Source organism: Mytilus edulis, chromosome 10, assembly GCF_963676685.1.
Source record: "Mytilus edulis chromosome 10, xbMytEdul2.2, whole genome shotgun sequence".
Classification (NCBI taxonomy): domain Eukaryota; kingdom Metazoa; phylum Mollusca; class Bivalvia; order Mytilida; family Mytilidae; genus Mytilus; species Mytilus edulis.
Window position 1 is genome coordinate 47,752,648 of NC_092353.1, and position 19,412 is coordinate 47,772,059.

A 19,412-nucleotide genomic window follows, 5' to 3' on the forward strand; every position below is an offset into this window, starting at 1 on the left:
GCTCGTTGATTTCATTTTATACTTCCTGAATGAAACTACAAATTCATTGAGAGATCAGTTTATAAATTTAGCAGATTGAAATAAAGATGGATTTCTCTCGAATAGAAATGAACATTTATGAAAAAAACAACTGGAGGTGAAGAGCATACTTACGAACAAATTGTAACAGCTCATGGAACATAAAGAAGGACCCTGTGTTAAAAATTGAAACAGCAAATGGAAACATTGAGAACGACCCTATGATAAATTTGTCTTTGAGAAAATGGTTACAATTTGTGCTTTTACCTTTGCTTTGATAGTATCGGTCCTCTCTATCAGTTTAATTTTGACAGTTGTATATTTTTCGTTGTATGGTAAGTTATGATTATTTTGATCATTTAGAATATCTTCTCGCATGTTCCGTGTTCTTGCCGATTTAAAAATGTCGTAAAAGCTTATATAATATTTTCAAACTGAATTTCTTAAGATAAAAAAACAATTTTGGTATTAGTAAATTTCATTTCTGGAATGACATGAGGAAAAACAATGTATTGAAAAAAATAAAATAAAGATGATTTGTAGGAGTTGTCCACTTGGAAACTATTAACTGGTATAAAACAAAAATGTTAAATATGATAATTTAACTATACCGAATTACCTACTCCAAACCAGTTTGTATTTTGTTGAAAACCGCATTTTGCCCACCGGAACTTTTTCAGTGTTTTTAGGGTGGAGGAGGGGGAGTGGTGCTACATTTTTATACATATTTTATCATACATTCAACTACTTCTTTTAAATTTTATCAGATGCACTTAAGTAAGTTTAGCCTGTCATAAGTCATCTATGTGCGGTTCCGTGAACTGTTTTTACATTTTTTTCAACAGCAGTGTCGTTGTGTCTTTCTTCTGCATATGGTTTTATGTATTTACCTTCTCCTCATGTTAATTATCCCTTCTTTGATTTCTAGGCAAATTTCAATAACCAATTCGAAAGTAAAAACAAATGTTAAAGAACAATAAAAGATAAGATTTTTTTAATTTTGAAGCATCAGTTACATCTATTCTTCTATATATCTTATTAGCTGAACTAGAAGCGAAAATGGAAAAAAAGTATGGCTTTTTGATGCCAAAACAAAACATTAACGCGACAGAGGTTAATGCATAGTGAACGAAGCTAGAGGTAAGCCTGGTTGATAATTTTTTGCCGTGTTTATCTAAGTTTAATTAAACAAGGATGTGAACCGACAGTATTACTTATTAAATCTTTGTTGGTAATGCAATTTCAAATATTGTAAACTTTCATCATAGGGGATAACCCAACTGAAATCGAGCAATGTATTTTCCATCATAAATGCAGAAACAACTAAAATTGCCTTTGCGAGCAATAGCGTGTGGCATCCTGGGCCGCAAATCATTGCAAATTGCCATAACATGGTAGCAATCTCGAAATTTTACAACATTAAAATAACATACATGTATATACTTCACAATACATCATTCTGCTAATTTTCAGAAAGTTTAAAGCATATGGAAAATTTAAGTATTTGTACTGTTTCTATGGCAATGGCGACCATTTTCCGAATTCCAAAGATGGTCTTCACAAGCAGAGAAACAATTCCAAAGTTTCATTCACTTTGGAAGACTTTCCGATTTATTTATCTAAACGTCAGCCAGATCTATTTTTATACACTTTATTTTAGCTAAATGTCCAAACATGTATACACTACACGGTAAAATATTTTTTGGATAGAGCAGGTGCGAGATTAAGACTAAATTTGACTTTTCTGTCGTATGTAAATTCTCTAAAAAAACTCATCATAAATACCAGGACTAAAATTTGTATATATGCTAGACGCGCGTATAACTTTAATTTGACTTATGTGAAGTGTAGTGAAGTGCGTAGTTCAAAACATGTAAGCTTATTTTACTTATTCCAGCAGGATTTTTTTTATTATATCTTACAAATATCAATAAATATCTGATAAATTGAATGGACTGCAAAGAATTGCCATATTATATTATCTCCCGGTTATGAGTATCCTCATGTAACACGTAGTGGTGCTATTTCTGATTTTATTCCTAAAGGGTCACTAGCTACGAGAAATAGAAAAAAATATGATTTTTTTTATTCTATCATTTATGAAAGTGAAATAACGAAATAAAAACTCGCTGTTAGCTGTCGGTTTGTTTCAGTTTTGTTAAAATAAGCACAAAAACATCCCTTGTGAATTATTCAAATGCAAAACTCAACCTTATCATGCTTATTATATCTGTTTTCGTATGACTTCAATTGAACCTCTAAGTTATTGCCATGGGTAAAATCAGTCAAAATACAGGAAGTTGTTTGAAAACTTAATTCTATTTATCTTAATTTACATGTAAGAACATATCTACACTTTATACAAATATTTGGTTTAAAAAATGTGAATATTACAACTCTACATGTGAATGGTCACATTTATGTTTATTCACATGTAATGTTTCCTCATTGCTTCTGTAAAATCATGGAGCTAAACTCTATTCTAAGTACTTCAAATGTAAATGATCACATGTTTGTTGTTGGTAAGTTATGTTTCCTTAATGAAACTGTAATTTCATGGAAAGCTGAGTTCATCAATAGAGTGAATTCAAATAAAGATGGCTTCCTCAGAATAGAAATGGACGATTATGAAAATGCAACAAAACTGGAAGAAGATCAAGAGACATACGAAGAAATTGAAACAGCTAATGAAGACATAAAGAAGGACCCTATGTTAAAATGTCAAACAGCTCATTGGAACATTAAGTACACTGTGTTAAAAACTGAAACGGCTCATGGGAACATTAAGAACAACCCTGTGTTCATTTTCTCTTTGAAAAAATGGTTACAATTTGTACTTTTACCTTTACTGATAGTATCGTTGTTATCTATCAGTTTAATTTTGATGGTTGCCTATTTTTTTTTGTATGGTAAATCATCATAAATAGAATGTTATAATTGTGCAAACCGTTGCATGCTTTTGGCGATTAAACAGTGTCGTAAAAGCTTACTTGATATTGTCGCACTAAATTTATTAAAATGGATAAAACAAATTTGGTATTAGATGATTCCATTTCTCAGTGTTTCTAGAATGACATTTTAATAGGGGGAAACAGACTTTGTAAGGGTTGTCCACTAATAAACTGTTAATTTGTATACAACAAAAATGTTATATAAGCTTATTATTCATGTTATTATTCATGTTATTTAGATATATTGATTAATTAAATGCAAAAATCTTTTTTTTTATTAATTTCTAATTATTGCACATCAGTATCATCTTTTCTTTTATATACCTTATTTCAGCTGAACTAGAAGAGAAATTAGAAAAAAAGTATGCCTTTTTGATGACAAAACAAAACATTTCCGCGACAGAGATCCATGCCAAATGCAATGATGCCAGAGGTAAGTACAGTTGAATATTTTATCATATTCATCAAATTTTAATTAAACAAGAATGAACAACCGACAGTCTTAATGTAATCTATAAGGCTCTTATTCCTATATTATTTTTTCTAATTTCTGGGTTAGTTATATCCATCAGAAAACAATTTTAATATTTGTACTGTTTCTATGGCGACGGCGGTCATTTTGAAAATTCGAAAGATAGATGGCTTCACATGTCAAGTTATATTTCAACAAAGTTGCATACAGTTTGGAAGGCTCTCCAATTTTTAACATCATATCTATTTCCGTGAAAACGGCAGCCATCTCGGAAATGCCCATTCTAAATTGCACATCTGCACATGGGGACTGTCAGGGTGACATACATATTTTGCATTTTGTGTTTAGTTCAATGTACTGATTTTGTTTGTTCGATGTTTTTTTAGGCAATTGCTAATATGTCCTCCTTTGGCTTATGTTTTCGACATCTATTTCGTTAAGTATAGTCTCCCCTTCTCTTTTTCTAGACATATTCGAAAGAATAATTCTTAAGTATGTAGTATTCTTGATTAAACGTCAGTAACTGTACATCTCTTTATTTTATACACTTTATTTCAGCTGAACTTGAATTGAAAATGGAAAAGAAATATGAATTTCTCATAGCAAAACAAAACGCGACAGAGATTTATGCTTTGGCCAATGAAGCTAGAGGTCAGTATGGTTGATATATTTATTTCCATAATAATTCAAATTAAACGAGAATTTACAACCGACAGATGGCTGCTTAGTGTAATATATAATGCCCTTATTCCTTTACATTTACTTTTAATTTCAGAGAATTATTGTATCAAAGAGAAAAATCTGATACAATTTGCGATTTAATCAAAACTTTAAAAAAAAACAAATAAAACTCATTTTGAAATATCAATCATTTTAGAATGATATCTGTTTTTATTGCACAACAAATAATGAGTGCGGTCTTTTTAACGCCTTTTCTTACTTTTAACAATGTACTGAGAAGAGGTTTAGAAATTTGCGTCAGATGTTTGGACTCCTTCGTTTTTTCTACAATACAGGGTAAAATATTTTGACTTATTTCACCCATTTTTCTTTACATATAAGACTTCAAGAGCTCTAAAAGGGTTATTTACCAAAATTATAGCAGATTCTAGATTTCTTTACTTTCAATAAAAGTCCCAAATAATACCAATGAAATTATAGTTTAAAGTCCGAGTCATTTCCCGCCATTTTTAAAAACTCAAATATAAGGCAAAGGACCTCCTAACCTATCATTTTTTGCTTATTAGATTCCTTAGATAATGCCCTTCCGGTTTGAAGTATCAATTATAAATTCTAGATTTAGATTTATGCTTTTTTATTCCCCAACAAGGATAGTCCTCCGAAGACAACTTTGGGAAAATATTCATTGTCTACAAGTTTCGAAAAAAACTTTGTGGCTTATATAATGTCAAAAATGTAGACATTTCATCAATAGGGATAAGCTAAATGGGTGAAAAATTAGTCTTTTCATAATATTTGTAGTATTAGATTTTTATAAGCTTATCTGACTTAAGAATCGTTAAAATGTGAGAAGTACGTTACCTGAAGGAAGTGCAAGTTTTCATGAATATTCAAAACTTCATTTAGGTACAAAGACGATTAAATATAGTATTTTAAGCTGTGGTTGTCTTTTTTTCAACGAAAATTCAGTGTAAAATAAGAACACATGGTCAATTTATTATGTTTTTTTTTTATTTTCAACATCTAGATTTCAAACTTTAATCTTGAAGCCTAACCGTTTCAAATTATAAATTAATGTTTTGTTGTTTTCATCACAAGAATTAAATGAAAAATTCGATTTTCAAAATTGATGAAACAATAGTGCCAAAAAAAAAACAATTTGAGACTTTTAGGTAAAATAAAGGCTAACTTATCTGTTTAAGGATGTTTGCTCCTCCATTTTTTTATAGTTTGCCAGATTTTCGGAATCCTCTTGTTTTATCCATGTATTGTCATTAAAAAAATTTGCCCACTAACCCCTATTTTTCTTTTCATAATCTTATTACATAAAGTTTAAAAAGCCATATTTCAAAATTTTATAAAATTCTTGTTATTTTTTTCATAGTTTTTGAAACAAATAAGGTGCCAATGTTAAGTATATGAAAAATCTAGAGAAAATTATTTCCCGCCAAATTTTCAATGGCTTATATCTCAAAAATGAGCACACGGACCCTCCATTTTTTTCTACTTTTGGAGTTTCTTTATTAATATACTATCAATTCATAATAGTCTTTTAAAAAGCTTGTTATTTTTTAACAGAGTAGCGAACATCCTTAAGCACTTTTATTTTCTTATAGCAAGTTTTTTTAAAAACCTTCAACTTGTCAAATTCCAAGCCTTTTAAAAAAAGTTCTTTCGGACATCGGCAAAAGAAGACGTATTTAGTAAGAAAACAATTTCAATTTCAATGTTCATTTCTTCAAAGTCAGACAATTATATATTTTTCCAACATGGTGACCGTGTCTCTGTATTCAGTGAATGCTGGTTTTCGATTCCTACAACAAATACACCAAAGGCAATATCACGGTCTGACATATTTATATATTAGTTTACTAAATAATCGTTTACTAAATGAGTCCTATTTTTTATTGTGACATTTTGACTTAAACGTGTTTGCATGTGACCGGAGATTCATGCATAACAGTCCCTCGCTTTTTTTGCGTTCATGTTATTTACTCAGGTTTTGCCTTTTACTTTGATATGTATCATCCAAATAGATTTAAACGCGATTAAAATTACTCTACTACTGTCGCCATACTGTGCAAAACTTAATACAAAAGGACTCATCACTAGCTTATTCGTATGCAGTAGTAATTCAAATAAAATGAGCTATTTTACACTTCGCATTTATAATGTGTAATAGAACTAAAATTGTGTTTCAACAATTAAGCATGATGAAAATCTAAAATGTCATTTTTCAGTGGAAGATTCGAAAGTACTATTTTTTAATGTTTGATCAATAAAATTTTGACGTTAAAGACTAATATACACGGTGTTATCAATTTTTATTTTTCTTATATTTAATTTTGCGAGTTCTATTTTTAAGATCAAATCTCAGGAAAAAAAAGTACTGCAATTACTGAATGTAATAGTCAAACAAAAAGGCATATTTATATGTATGTTATGCTCCATGTCAAAAGAAATATACTTCTTCTGTACTAAATGTAACAGAAGTCTACATTAAATTTTGTTCAAATGTTTTAATGAACAAAATATCCTAGAACATGCATAGATATAACACATGTGCAGACATTTTTATCCTTTGTGCCATAAAATTATTGAAATCACAAACATTGACAGGAATAATGCGAATAACAGTCTCTTCCCAAGGTTAAACAAACAAGCATATCAAACTTTTCATATATCAGACTGATACGATTATCCAACACTAATTCGTGAAAGAGCGTGCCACGGTGACTAAATGAACTTGATGTCATTTTTCTCTTACATTATTATTTTTACACTAGATTCAAACCATGAGAGTGTTATACAATTATAAAATAAATGTACAGATGCAAGCACTTCAGTACAATATTTGCCAAGTTTAACTTGTCAAAATGACATACAATTTTGTAAATAGGGGATTTTACGGTTTAATGTACACTAAATGAAGCGAAGAAGATTGTTCTATTTGATCAATTAAAATATAAGCTATATTAATTGAAATGGTTAAAACCATAATAAGTCCAACTTTAATCGTATATTCAAATGTATATGGTGACATATGTTAGTCCAAATTTAATGTAAGTACCAATTACATGGAAATGTACAATTAATAATATTGCTATATAAATATATGAAGACGTTGTATAATAGACAATGAGACAACTCTCCACGAGAGACCAAATGTAAATGAACAACCTTAGTTCACTGTACGGCCTTCAGCAATGAGCAAAATCCTAACTTATATTAAGTCAAAACAAATTATGTGTGTGCTTACTGAACCATTCTGTGCTCACTGAATCACTATGTTTCATTATATTACTGACCCTATCAAAACATTTATTCAGTAACCGGAAAATAATATTTGGACTACCCAATCTTTTATATTGACACTGTGACAACAACCAAATCTGTGACCAAAAATATAATGTTCCATTATCTAGAGATTGTTATAAAAACATCAATTTGCTTCAAGGTATAGACTAAAGATGTTAAACAGTTAACAGTCGATAAGTTTTTACTTCTATTCTTCTTCGAAAATCGTTCCTAAATTTATAAAAGAGGCGAAAGGTACCAGTAGGTACATTCGAAAACATAAGTTGAAAATAAACTGATAAAATGGCTATAAAAAAGAGACAAACAGGCAAAAAATAGTCCACAAACACAACATATACAACGAGGATATCCTTCGGATCAATTATTTTTTTCGCAATCTCTTTCGCCAAAAAAATGTATTTTTCGCCACTTTCAATATTTTTTTGCCAATATCAATATATTTTTTTTGCCAATATCAATATATTTTTCATTTAAAATGTTCCTTCTTTCAAATCACTTCAAGAAAAATTGGTTTGTCCCATTGCTGTCTATGATTATTCTCTTAATCTTAGCTTATAGTGTACATTGTAAGAAAAAACTAAACACTAAACATTTGCTTTTTAAAAGATACTGTAAAATAGCAATATAGAAATTATCGTATTGACTTCTGGGAACACGATATTCATCTTCAATAAGTTTATTCGATATATATATGTTTGCTTTCTACTAAAGTATAAAAACTAAGGGCCGATATGTTTTTCTTACTTTTGACATATCCTCATAACGACAGTTTTCTTTTCTGGAGCATCGTAAAAGTTGAGACGTAAAACTATGATTGAAACTTATGGGTTGCCAAAACCACTTCAAAATATCCTCTCAATCAATAACCTATATCAGAGTTAAGGATAAAGTTGTAGATTTTTCTTGCTCTTGAACATTTTTCGTCATAACATCAAACAATGAATTAGAAACGTAACGTAACGAAATCAAGGTGAACTCCCAGAATTGTCTGATCGTGTAAAATTCGAGAAACACCCCAAAAAAAATGTAATTACAGAGATATATATGTCTCGCCTTTTTGTAATTTCGATTATGCAAATTGAGGTTAAAATTGCAATACTTAACATGTTACATAAGTCATGTACATTTTCAAAGTCAATGAACCATGACTGAGGACCATGGCTAAAAAGTATCCATGTAAATGAGATGTGCAACATCATACCAAATATCATTTACCTACCACTAGTGGTTCACCATAATAGGGTTTCCCCTAGGTCAATTATTCTTTTCGCCATCTCTTTCGCTATAACAATATATTTTTCGCCACTTACATATTTTTCTCGCCAAGTAACATGAATATATGTTTCCTCTTTTTTACCCCCTTTAAACAAGATGAGTTTGTCCCATTGATGTCTATGATTATTCTCTAAAACTTATCTTTGAGTCTACAATGTAATTAATAAACGCTAAACGTTTACTTTTAAAAAAAGAACTTTTTTTTAACTTAAATGGAGGAAAATTCATTATATTTGTAACAACTTTTCTAACAAGGAGGCCACTTACTTTTGATAATAAAGAAGAAAGAAGTCCCTGAGTATAACACAATTCTTAGACATGTCAAAATCTTAACGAGGTAAAGTTGAATTCCGAGTATTGTCTAATCAGGTAAAGTCCGAGAAACCCGAAAAAAGGAAATAAACAAGATGGATGAAAATCAAACGTTATACATATTTTCTTTCGCCAAATTCTTTCGCAAATGACGAGTTTTAATCGCCACAATTATTATTTTTTCCCAAATTGCGAAAATGGCGACCGCCAGCGGAAACCCTGCCATAAACTAGACCTAATCACAAAACATACATTGATTACCGCCGCCGGAAACAACATTCCTATGTCTGGCTTTTTGACTCTGTCAAGGCGAGACAATAATTAACACGATAGATGAAATCAAAGCGTTATTTATACTTCTTTCGCCAATAATGAGTTTTTATCGCCACACTTGATCTTTTGCAAATTGATAAAATGGCGACGCCAGCGGAAACCCTAATATAGCAATCGTATAACTAAAGCCTGAGCAACATGAACCCTTCAAACATTAGGGGTGATCTCAGGTGCTCTAGATGGGTGAGCAATTCTGCTCCACATGTGACATCCGTAGTGTTCCTCGTGTTATTACAAACCAGGTAGTAAGTCTAAATTAGTAAAATACTACTTTGTAAAGAATTACTCTGATTAAAAAAGAATCTTTAAAATTTACATTATCAAGATGCTTGATTTCTTGATTGACAACATATTTGTAACGTTTGGATGACGTGTTTTTCAACAGACTATCGGAATTCCAATAGGCAACAATTGCGTCCCTCTTTTCGATTTGTTTCTTTATTATTATGAGGCTGACTTCATACAGGAACTACTAAGGAAGATAGATAAGAAGTTAGCAATATCCTTTAACTTTACGTTCCGCTATATACATTATGTTCTCTCATTCAATAATATACAATTATGGCCCGTTGAAGAGGTGAATATCCAAAATTGTCAACACGAGAAGGTTATTTCAATGAGGGCGCAGCCCGAAGTGAAATAACTTTCAAGGGTTGACAATTTTGGATATTCATCGATTCTAAGGGGCCACAATTGATTTATTATACCGAACTAACAGTGGAAAGGCCTTTCGAACACTTTCTATATGTTTTACATAACAAAGTCAAAGACAAGTTGAGGTCAGATGAAAATACATTTGTGTTCTAGAATTTCTAGATTGTACAACAAAAGTAGAATCTTTTTGTAAAATATTGATGGCCCTGAAAAGGACCGTTACTCTATAAGAGCTATCATCAGCTGCTGTCACTCTATTCATGTCTAATGCCTTATTTCCTTTCTCTTCTTCGTCTCTCGGTGAGCTTCAACTGTAACGTGAACGCTGCCATTTTGTTTATTTACGTCTGTGACGTCATAATCATGGGAGATAACTCAAGTACAAATCAACAATCTCAAAAGGTTATTCGCCGGTGAATAATAGTGTTATTCACCGCTGGTGGAAATTTTTAGGGTTATTCGTCCTTCCTTGCAATTGAATGAAAAACAACTGAATTATTCCATGTCACGTGACAACGTTTCACCCAATAGAATTGTTTGAAATATATGTAAGGTATAATAATACTAAATGTTGTGCCTATGTTGAACGGATCTTTCCCATCGAACTAGAGATAAGAAATACTACAGATACAGTTAATTCTGCCTCGTATATTGACCTACATCTAGAAATTGACAATGAGGGTCGGTTGAAAACAAAACTGTACGACAAAAGAGATGATTTCAGCTTTCCAATTGTGATCTTATCATTTCTATCTAGCAACATTCCTACATACGGCGATAAGATAAATGGTTAATGATATTTACCACGTATTGCGCTTTTCAAACATATCGTAGTCAACTTTCCCATTATGGAGTTATCGCCACATATACTGTTAAAAAATATTTGTCACTTCTTGAGGCTGATCTGTTAAATTTGGACTGAAGCGGTCCTGCTTTGTGTAATTTAAGTTATATTTCTATTGTACTTGAAATGAATAATATGTTGGTGTAACTCCTAAACCATTAAATACGGAGATAAAAAAATCTTTTGATATGAGGAACAATTTGTAATGAATTTTCGTAGGGCAATGATTACAAATTTTGTGTTATATCTCGTGTCACTATTTCTAATTCTTTTAAATGTATTAAGTATGACGATACATTTTCACTTTGAATAACAACTTAATCAATTTTGTAATAAATGTTTACTTTAGTACTCAACATTATTATAATTACATTTACCTTGTTAAATCTAACGCCATTTGTCCAAGGACAGAGTGTTTTATCCAAACGGTAATTAAACGTCTATGTTATATAGGCATCCACGTTTTAATATTTTATTTACATTGTGTCATTTATAAAAATTATTCGTTCAGTGTTTGTTTACTTGTGCCCCCTCTGACAAATACTCACTGGGGTAAAGCTGATGACCGTAACTGCATTCACGGTCATCCCAAGATGTCGGATGAAAAATTAGGTCAGTTTCTGTATTGTCTGTTAAAGTGTTTCTATATCATTTTCTTTACAAATCATACATTGAAACGATGTAAATTTATAAAAGAATCACTCGGAAATCACTAATTACTTCCGAGAAATGTGCATGAAACGGGAAATTCGATTTGAAAAAATCGCCAAGATGACCGTAAATCACAATCGAGATGACCGTAACAGAATCAGAGATTCATAACAAGGCTGACCGTAACTGCTTTTAAGATGACCGTAATTTGTAAATGATGACCGTAACTTTTAAAGGATGACCCTCAATCCTAAGAAATATCCGTATTTATATAACTATCTTTTTATATCAAATGATTAATCGTGTTGGTATACACATATTAATATGAGAGTTTTATCCTATAGGTAGAAGAAAATAAGACGTGCTTCAAATGCAAAGATTACCATATGTATCTTTTTTACAGTAGAGGGTTTAATTTTTAAAATGAATTTGACAAAAGACATGCAAATGAACAGGAAGGGAAAAAATGCTACAAAAGCGCGATAAAATAACACCTTACAAGCATAATGAAAAAAATGCGGTGCACAGCCTTCAACTGCTCGACAAAAGATTTGGTTTTGTTTCTGGGATTCCTTTAAAAGACATATAATAAATACACATTTTTAAAAATGCCAAAAATTTGCATGTACACCTATTGATATTATATCGTCTTTCATTTTGTCATGCAAATAAAATAACAGAAACATTTTGAAAATATCATTCGAATAAACTAGTGAGCTCCAGCAAAGTAGATCCTTAAAATAGTATTGTACGAAAAGCGTATCACAAGGCGGAACGTTGTCAATTTGTATATATACAGAAATGTTATTCATACAGTCAGGATTCTACTTCTTCAAAAGTATCTCCCCATTACGCCAGTTCATGCTCACAATCGTAGAAATGGAAGCCATTGTAGGGATGACGCTCTGCCAATTTTGCTCTTGAAAACTGATAAATTTATCCACATAGCACCATTACGATCGATCGTTATATGTCAGTTATATTTTAAATGACAAATGTATCTACTAGCTAATGAGCATTAGTTAATGATCTTGTCTGCATTGATTCAACTTAAAAATATTGTCTGTTCGGATGTCAGATGGAATTTTTGAAAATTCTTAAGCATTTAAAAAAATTCTAATTAAATATTTCGTGGAAGGGCAGACTAAACATTTTTCAGTAGTTGAAGATTATAAACCCTAGTTATCACACACAAGAAAATCATATTTTTTTCGAAGATATCCATTTTCATCATCCAAATTAAAAGACTGTCGTCAAGTACTTTTAGAAAAAATAGCTATTCGAACACACCTACTCTGTTTTTGTGATTTTTTAGATAGGTATCTCACTTGACCCATATATTTCTTCTTTTCGTACTGTCATTTTTTTACGTTATAAAGTCAACCTGTAGCTTTGATATATAATAATGATAGAATCTGAAGCGAGATGTTATATAAAATACTCTTGCTTTGTACGTTTTAAAGACAAAATATACACCCCAAACATGCCCTAACATAAAAAGGTGCATTCGATTTTTCTCGTTTCGATACAATCGTTGCCTGTTTTGGGGAATTTTTTCTTGATTCACATAATGGAAGGACAGACACGAAAATTTCTGAACTAAAAGATTGATATGTTCTCCGTCCGTGATAAAAAAAAATCGGAGGTTATGCATTTTCTACATCCAACTTATAGATACTATATATAAAAAAGAAGATGTGGTATTATTGCCAATGAGACAACTATCCAGAAAAGACCAAAATGACACAAACATTAACAACTATAGGTAACCGTAAGGCCTTCAACAATGAGCAAAGCCCATACTGCATAGTCAGCTATAAAAGGCCCCGATAAGAACCATGTCGTCGACTTGATATCTTATTGTTTTGCATTACTATGTAATAGATACATTGAAAACTTATGCAAATGGTGTTTTTAAAATAAGAAAATTGTCGTTTTATTGTTTCTATTAACATTTTAAAATTTTGTTACTATATCAAACATTACAGTTAACATTTATCGCTTTCTCGATAAACACAGAGCTTCGATTCTTTTGTTCTATTTCAAAAGTGTTTCCGCCTGCATATATCAAGACAAATTAAGATTTTAATCTGCTTCCTCTGGAACCATACACATGGGCTCGATTACCAAATATTCGTATGTATTATTAATGTTTTTAATGCTCCACTTATTGGCATTATGTTTTTCTGGTCTGTGCGTACGTTCGTCCGTTCGTCTGTTTGTTTGTCCGTTTGTCCAGCTTCAAGTTAAATAAAATTGAAACTTAGTACACATTTTCCCCTATGGTATGATCTTTTTAATTCTAATGCCAAATTACAGTTTTATCCCATTTTCATAGTCCACTAAACATAGAAAATGATAGTGTAGATGAGGCATCCGTGTACTAGCTATATAGGGACATATTCATGTTTCTTCAAATTTTCGTCGTATCGCTGTCAATTTGTGTTAAAATTTTAACGTCGATATCAATAAATATTTCATTGTTTACGAGAAAAATGCAATTTACGGTCATCCTTTACAAGTTACGGTCATCTTTTTACCAATCACGGTCATCCTTGTTTTATGTTACGGTCATCTTGAAAATATTTTGATTATGATTTACGGTCATCTTAACGATTTTTTCAAATCGAATTTCCCGTTTCATGCACATTTCTCGGAAGTATTTAGTGATTTTCGAGTGATTCTTTTATAAATTTACATCGTTTCAATGTATGATTTGTAAAGAAAATGATATAGAAACACTTTAACAGACAATACAGAAACTGACCTAATTTTTCATCCGACATCTTGGGATGACCGTGAATGCAGTTACGGTCATCAGCTTTACCCCAGTGAATACTGTTTTTGAGTCTCACCTATTTAAAACATTTGGTATAAAACACAATATGATATTAACAGATCAATTTATAACAGAGCCACTCAAAAAAGAGTTATGAAACACACATTAATTTTTTTTTATTACATCTATAACATATATCAATATCTCTTAGCATAAAACACAATAATATTAAAAACAAATATACAAAAAAACAAACAACATTATATTCACTTATTACGAGTATAAAATACACTTTATCTTAAAAAGTATTCAAGGCAGATTCTGGTTGTAAAAAAACAAACTATGTCATTATGATACATGAATAAAAACTTTTCCTCATTACTCAATTTACTAAAACTACTTTCAATATTACATACACTATTAAAAAAAGTATCGCTCGCAAATCTGCATATCCTGGGCATTATATTAAAACATGTTTTTCATCTTCAACTATATTCAAATTAGGTTTTCTTCAATTAAAACAAAACCCTTTATTTACATCTATACTTACATATCTGTCAGTTTTAATTTTAACCGGAGCAACACCTGCTTTAACACCACATGATTGGTAGTAAAAAAAATCGTTTAAGTTGAGTAAAAAAGGATGTTTACATAATTGTGTATTTGTATAATGCTAAAATTGTATAGATTAGATAGTTGTTTTATCTGGTTGAATTGTTTTACACAAGTCATTTTGAAACCTTGTAAAGTTTGCTGTTCGGTGTAATAGAAAGCTCAGTGTTGAGGGCCTATGATTGTTAATTTTTGATATTTTTTTCATTAGATGAAGAGTTGTGTCATTGGCACTCATACCACAGCGAGGAGGACGGGATCCTTCAATTTGCACGATTATGAATTGACATGAACTAGAACAAGTTGTAGAGTATATATCTTTCTATCAATCATTTCAATCATAATTTACTTCATTTCCGTATTTTTTTCGCAAGGTCTATTAAAGTGTCCTTAATATACTCGCTAGCAGTGGGTAGTGCTTATACTAATTTTTTTATTCATCTGATCACTAGTTGTAATAAGTCGTACAAGTCATTTTAATTGATGTGTATTGCTTCCAATTTGACTATAAAATGGTAGTGGTGGGCTTGATGAAATAAAATATGCCAGATATCTTACCGTTAATTCTATTCCAATACCATAGTTTCCATTATCTTAACATTTATTTTTCCAAAATCAATGACTTCTCCATAAAGTCATCATATGAAATACTCCAATGAAATCAATGTCAATCATAGTTATTCACCTTTAAGATAAAGAATATTAAAGTCATATGAAACCTCAAATAAAAAATAATTATGCGTATGTTTTTTTATACATATACATTTTTTTAAATTCTTTAATTTGTCCACATTTAGAAGAAGTTTACTTCTTTTTAATTGCTTGCTTCCAGGAAGCAATTCGTCGAAATGTTTTCCGTATGCAAGTGACCTAAGTGTGAACCTTCTCGTAAAAATCCGGTGATCGCAATACGCATGGATCTGTCTTTTAATAAACTATTATCTCATTATACATGTTATACACGTGCTCCATATCCATGATTCTTTATTAATTGTTTACTACAAGGTGACAATCGATAAACTTCGGCTTCAAAACACGGCAATTAATGAACTATCATGTTAAATCATAACAGACAGACTTAAAAAAATGACGATTATACGATATTTTTTCGTAAGAAATGAAAAATTTGTGCACCGAAGACTAAGTTGATGATATATATGTTGTGTACAAGTTGTAATGTTGTACAAATTATAATTTGTACAGATATTTTGTACAAGTTATCAGTGTTTTATGACCTACTGAACACAAATGGATGATGCAAGCACACAGTCTTTTGTTTCGCATATTTCTGTCATATTTTTTACAACTTCATGATACAGTCTAATACTGAGCATTGATACAAAAACATTATAAGACCACACAAAGATTGTGTATGGAGATGAATATGGTATAAGGAAAAAAATAAAATTAGAATTTAAACCATTCAGGTATCCTCATTTCCAGTTTGAAGACAAGGAGAATAGCACTCAATGTTAGGTTGAAGTATAATATTTTGAATTTAAAACATTCCACTGGTACATTTTATAAGATACACCTGTATCACCTGTTGCAAGAAGGAAGGTGTCAAAAAACTTATAACTTGTACAAAAACCCTGTACAAATTATAATTTGTACAAACTTACATCTTGTACACAACATATACATGCATTGGTTTAAGAATTGGATAAACATTATTTTTCACCAGTCACTCATTTCATATGACTTTACAGATTGGAATTAAAACCTATTTAATTTTAGTATGATTCATGTAGTGCCAATACATGTTAGCTCACTAACCTCTACTGTTTTAATAATTTCATTATAAATAGTTTGAAAGGCCATTTTTAATACCTTTAAAAAATCCATATTTTATAAAATAGTTTTCGAATGAAATGGTACCGATTTTAAATGTATTTTAACAGTCTTATGAAAATACTTTCTCCCAAATTTTTAACAAATTATATCTCAAAAACATGGACACTGGTCTGTCGTTTTTTCAACAAGTTCAGTAATGTATATTCTTTCCACTCAGAACTATCCTTTAAAAAGCTTATAAGTTTTGAACAGAAAAGCAAACATCCTTTTAAAAACACATAGTTTAGTATTTTTACTTAATTTCATTATAAAAATGGAACTGTGTTATTGAGTATTTGATACGTAATACACCTTACTATTGTATCTGAATCTTTTCCACTTATAAAATAGATTCAAGAAAATACAATTTAAATGTGAAAATATTTAAAAAAAAAAAAAAAAAAAAGAGCAGTTTATTGACGCGCTCGTTGATTCGGAAATGCGACTTATAATAAAACAATCGCGACCGAAAGCTTTAAATGATGCCGTGAGACTTGCTGTTGAACTAGAGGCGTACATTAAACCGAAAATAAAGTAAGAGAGGGACGAGGTTATTTACGGCAAACTATGAACGATGACGAGTTAGATAGGGAAGAAAAGATTACAAAAAGTGACCCGCCAACGAAAGACATTGCATCATGGATGCAAACAATGGAGAAAAGTCTAAGTACTCTTACGACTGAAACAGCAAAATTAAAAACTAGTGGTACAAATAAGGAGTCTTCTTATAATAAAACAAGATATACCCAAAGTGAGAGGACAAATAAAGTTGTTACAATTGTGGCAAATTTGGTCATTTGGCAAGAGACTGTCGCCTACCCCGAGGAAATCAGAACAATTAAAAGGGAAATAAGGGGGATGGGTCTGTCAAAATATTAATGAAAACTAGGAAAAAAATAACCGTAAGACAAATGAAGGTGCGGTTACAACAGCATCCGAAGATGCTGGTATGTATGTCAAACTAAATGTAGGATACATTGAAGCCAAGTTTGTGGTTGATACAGGAGCAACTTTGACATTGGTATCTTCCAAGTTATACGATATGTTGACTCTTTTAGATAAATCATATCTAAGTGAATTTAAGACAACTGTTAGGTCAGTGTGTGGCAATAAGCTAAAGCTTCGTGGAAAAGGGAGGTTCAATCTGCATTTTGGTCCAAATATGTTTCAATCTGAAGCTGTTGTGACTGATCTGCAAGTTGACGGTATACTTGATTTGGACTTCATGAAACGACATAATTGTTTAATTGATGTTAAGAATGGGCACTTTTGTATTGGGGATTTTAAGGTAGATTTGTGTTTTCAGGGATCAATAGGCTGTTACCGAATGGTTGCTTCAGAAGCGGTTGTTATACCCGCCAAGGTCAGAAACTGTCATTAATGGCACGGTTTCCTTAGCAGAAGGTCAAAAATTACCTGCTGACAATGCTTTGTTTAATAGAAGCAAGTGAGCATGCAGGGAAAGACTACATTTTGACTGCTAGAACGTTGGTAAGGTCAGGCGAAAAGTCCCTGTTAGATTAATGAACACAGAACTAGATCCTAAGACAATCTATCCTGGTACAACTATAGCCCAAATGTCTGGTGTTGATCAAGTACTAGATGGTAATATTAGTTCAAATGAACAGAAACATGACGGACTTAGACCAGATTTTCAAGATCTGTTAGACAGGACATCAGATGAATTGACTTCGAAAGACAAACAAAAAGTAAAATCTTTGTTGATAGAAAATCAGAACTTGTTTGCTTCTTCTGATGTTGATTTGGGAAGGACCAATCTCGTAAAACACGAAATCAATACGGGAAAGGCAAGGCCATTTGAAGAACCACCTCGTCGTACACCTTATCATTTGAACAAGGTAGTAAATGACTACCTTGACAAAATGTTACAAATAGGGATTATTGAACAATCCCACAGTCCCTGGGCGGCAGGGATAGTCTTAGTTAAGAAAAAGGACGTCAGTTATCGTTTTTGCGTAGATTAAAGACGCTTAAACAGTGTTACCCTTAATAAAGACGCGTATCTTTTACCGAGGATTGACGACTCGTTAGATCATTTAGCGGGAAATAAATGGTATAGTACTCTGGACTGTTGTTCAGGATGTTGGCAGGTGGAGCTGGCCGAAAATGGCAAACACAAAACTGCTTTTGCAACGAGAAGGGGTTTATTTCAGTTTAGGGTCATGCCGTTTGGGTTGTGTTGCGCTGCACAGACATTTGAGCGCTTGGTGGAAACCATACTAGCTGGTTTGCAGTGGGAAACATGTCTGGTTTACATTGACGATATAATCGTTTTTGGAAAAATACTAGATGGTTTGCTTGATAATTTAAGAGACGTTTTTGCTAGGCTTAAATCGGCAGGTTAAAGCTTAAGGCAAAGAAGTGCACCTTGTGTACCACCAAGGTTCGTTTCTTAGGGCATATTGTCTCTGAGGAAGGAATATCAACCGACCCTGACAAGATTAAGGATGTTAAAGAGTGGCCCACCCCTACACATATAACTTAAGTTCGTTCCTTTTTAGGTCTTTGTGGGTACTATAGGAAATTTATTAAAAACTTTGCCCACATTGCTAAACCATTACACAAAATAACAGAGAAGGAAACTAAGTTTGTCTGGACCACAGATTGCCAAGAGGCTTTTGATCAATTAAAATGTAAATTAATAAACGCACCAGTTCT

The 19,412-nt window shown here is 31.6% G+C and overlaps 1 protein-coding gene across 1 annotated transcript; it reads left to right on the forward strand.

The window, feature by feature from the left end:
- The first annotated feature begins 18,256 nt into the window (after nt 1–18,256).
- On the forward strand, nt 18,257–18,718 carry LOC139492794 (uncharacterized). Its single transcript, XM_071280949.1, has one exon. It carries the CDS (start codon nt 18,257–18,259, stop codon nt 18,716–18,718), a length of 462 nt encoding a protein of 153 aa, XP_071137050.1.
- The last annotated feature ends 694 nt before the right edge of the window (nt 18,719–19,412 follow it).